Source organism: Miscanthus floridulus, unplaced genomic scaffold (genome assembly GCF_019320115.1).
Source record: "Miscanthus floridulus cultivar M001 unplaced genomic scaffold, ASM1932011v1 fs_734_2, whole genome shotgun sequence".
NCBI lineage: Eukaryota > Viridiplantae > Streptophyta > Magnoliopsida > Poales > Poaceae > Miscanthus > Miscanthus floridulus.
In genome coordinates, this window is record NW_027097180.1 from 16,414 (window position 1) to 20,000 (window position 3,587).

At 44.7% G+C, this 3,587-nt stretch overlaps 1 protein-coding gene across 2 annotated transcripts; it reads right to left on the reverse strand.

Annotated features, from left to right (window-relative positions):
• Window positions 1-1,125: 1,125 nt before the first annotated feature.
• On the reverse strand, window positions 1,126-3,269 carry LOC136532869 (cation-chloride cotransporter 2-like). 2 transcript variants are annotated; one of them, XM_066525448.1, is made up of 3 exons: window positions 2,813-3,269; window positions 2,367-2,528; window positions 1,126-2,282 (listed from the first exon to the last, which is right to left on the reverse strand). In XM_066525448.1, the coding sequence occupies exons 1-3, from the start codon at window positions 3,228-3,230 to the stop codon at window positions 1,186-1,188; spliced, it is 1,677 nt and encodes a 558-aa protein (XP_066381545.1). In that variant the 5' UTR covers window positions 3,231-3,269; the 3' UTR covers window positions 1,126-1,185. The 2 variants fall into 2 exon arrangements, with proteins under 2 accessions (XP_066381545.1, XP_066381546.1); XM_066525449.1 differs by having other exon boundaries at window positions 2,367-2,473; window positions 2,813-2,953.
• Between the last annotated feature and the right edge of the window lie 318 nt (window positions 3,270-3,587).

Below are 3,587 nucleotides of genomic sequence, written 5' to 3' on the forward strand. Positions count from 1 at the left end.
GAGACCGATGGTATGGGATCCAGGGATCCAAGCTTGAACTGCAGATAGCGAGGTGATAAATCATAAGTGAAGTGAGATGTAACCAGCCAAGTCCACCTAGCAAAGCAAGCATAAACATCAGATTAGGGAGCAGTACTGTCATCACAGGTTTTGAGCACGCACGCGCACGCGCTGCGTCTGGGCGGCGAGGCAAGCAGGCAGCCGCCGGGCGCCATACTGCCTGCAGCCAGCGGTGCATAAGGCGAGCAGGCGAGCCCCGCTTGTCACCGCCGGCGCCGCGGAGGGGAGGGGACGAGGAGAGGGGTTGCGGTTACCTGCGCCAGCGCTTGCTGGCGGGCGGGCCTCTCCGCGCCCGTGGTTGTTGCTCCTGCGATGTGGAACGGCGCTGCTCCTCCTCCGGCGTCCCGATCTGTGTGATTCAGGTGGACAGGCGCCCGCTCCGAGCCGGCGGGTGGGGAGGGGTGGTGCCTGCCATCCCGTGTCGGAGGGGAGCGCTGCGGTGTGGTGTGAGATGTGAGGGAAGTAACCAGACGCGCGCGTGGGCCTTATAAGCAGAGTTTGCCGAGTGTCCTACATCTGACACTCGGCAAACAAAAAGTTTGCCGAGTGTCTTAGATTTGACACTCGGCAAAGGATTTTTTTTATTTTTTATTTATTTTTTTCTTTTCATGGAGGGACACGTGGTGCGATGTTGCCGAGTGTCCTAGATCTGACACTCGGCAAACAAAAGAGTTTGCCGAGTGTCCTAGATCTGACACTCGGCAAATGTTTTTTTTTTATTTTTCTCTTTTCACGGAGGGACACGTGGCGCGATGTTTGCCGAGTGCCGTAATTTGCTGAGTGTTTTTTCTATATTTGCCGAGTGCCGGAGTTTGCCGAGTGTTTTTCAGTAGTATTGCCGAGTGTCAAACAGTTTGCCGAGTGTTTTTAATAAGGCACTCGGCAAACAGATAGTTTGCCGAGTGTTTTTAGTTTGGCACTCGGCAAAGAGATGGTTTGCCGAGTGTCCGATAAAATACACTCAGCAAAGAATATGACACTCGGCAAAGCTTTCGATTCCGGTAGTGTCAGCAGTAAGATCCATGCAGCTAGCTAAGCATGAGAGGAACCACCATCACACTGAAACGGTATGTATAACCTCCAAAAGGAACTAGGTCGTAGCTTATACATGTGTATCAAATCTGATCACGTAAAAAGTGTGACAACATCTCTTCTGTATCCCCTAACTATCAGCATCCGTGGGACGTTCACGACAAGCATATCCATATACTCCATGTAGCAGTAGGCCGGGTGGTTCAGAGGTGGTGGTGGGAGGCTCACCAGCACCACGGCCGCCATCATGGAGTACTTGACGATAGTTGTATTCAGCTTTAGCATCGTATAGAGGAACTTCTCAACCTTCTCTTCATTTACCACGACTTGCCTGCCATCCTCCATCAGTGGCCGCCCTTCTCTTTGTGCAGTCTCCTTCATCTGAGAAAGGTAAGCTCTGATTCTATCCTGAGCGCTTGCGTATTCTTCTTGGGGATCCTTCTTAGCATTAGGGCTGATCTCAGAATGTGCTTCCATTGACTTCATGGTCACAACAATAACCTCAGCTTGCATCCGCAGATCATACAGATACTTTTTAACATCAGCCTTTAGCTCCTCAGCTTCTGTACCCTCTTCTGCTATGCAGAATACCTGAATCTTACAGCTTTCAAAACCATCTCTGGCGAGTAGGAGCTGAGACAACAGAAGCATTAGTCCTCCATCCCTCACAATCCAGTATAGGTCAATGGTCCCATACAGTCTCTGGTACTCATTAGGCCACTCATCAAGTCCTTTCACAATAACAATAGCCTTGTTAGCAATAATGCAGTCATTTATGATGCTGATAAATGATGATGGTATCTGTGTTATTAGATTCTCGCGACGCCATATCTCAGGATAACGCATGACAACAATATTTGGCTTCAAGTTGCCTAGGCCCATTATCTGAACAATGCTGCGGAAACCGTCAGATATTGAGCGAGCAACGATAATCTCAGCAACACCCTCACAATGCTTATAGTCAATATAGGCACTAAGTTGACGGTAAGCTGTATTTGCTTCCTCAGCTGATTCATGGTAGTCACCATCAATGATTGACACAAAAATTGACATGCCACGGCCCTTTTTCTTCATGCAATTGGCAAAATCTGCAAGTTTTGGATGGCACGGGACATTTTCTGGAAGTTTACCCCAAGGGCGGCAAAATATAAGAGGAATGGGGTACCAATTTTTTGGATGTACGTTATTTGCTGCATGAAAATAATGATAGTTATATAACATGGAGCTTGTAGCTCAGCAAAATAATGTTTATTTTCCATGCAAAAATATTCTACCTCCCAGCGATCGGAGGCTTCGCAGAGCCAGTTGAAAGTATGCACTTTTAAATCCATCTCCCCAGTCACCAGCCTTTCCTTTTAAGCTGACATAGTAGTAGATAAGGCTTGCGATGGCAAGGGAGACCACGGTAAAAGTCCATGAGATCATAAACATGATAACTGTATATTTAGGGGAAAATTATCTGTCATTAAACTCAAACTATACAAAATATTTTATACAGCTCAAGGATATAATTATTTGAGACATAAACCTTTGAAAAAAACAGAAAACAGTTCCATGAACATAAGTTTCAAATTTTGTACACTTGTTTTGTGATTCAGTCTTCAATTTCTACATGCTTCTAAAGATGTTATTGCAATATTATTTACAGATTATAACATGTATACATATATTTTCGATAAAATATGGTCACAAACAAAATTATAGGAATGAAGAAGCATACCAATACATTGAGATGCACCGATCAGCGAAAGGACCCAGTGGTGTATCTTCCAACGAGGGCGCCAGCTAGGAGCATCAAGGAGATCCAGCAGAAAGCATGACAAATTAACACCAGCATAACACAGAAGGAAAAACATAGTGATAGTAGGTGTAATCAGATCCAGGTTCCCGATCACAACACAAGCAATACATATGAAGCTTGTAAACAGAGTTGCCACATGAGGCTCAGACCCTTCGTAAGCCTTAAAACAGTTAAGAATGGGAATGATGTCATCATTCGCTATTGCTGCAAGTAACCTTGGAGCCCCGGTCAAGCTCTGTAGTGCTGCACCCAAAGTGGACAAAATAATTCCAATATAAATTACTGCTGGACCAGGCCAAGCAATTGCTGCAGCAAGAAGCCTGCATATATTAGGCATGTTTAGGAGCTGACTACACAAGATGAAAAGTAGCTAGTCTGAAGAAACAACACAATGTACTTTATGAAATTGGAGAATTCAAGCTTTCAACATTCAAATTGTGTGATCATATTATAGTATATTAGATCACTCCCCCTACAATATGAGTACCTACTACTAGTTACATTCAAATTCAGTGGTTCAGACTTGAGACACATAAACAGCTGCTGCATTTCTGAATTAGTTTTTCCCCTTAAATTCCAAAGGCAAGAAAATGGCACTCATGGAAGATTTAAGCATGTTCCATTTCTCATATGTAGCACTTCACATGACAACAACAGAGAAGAAGCTGCAGCAACAATATTGCTAGCTAAATTC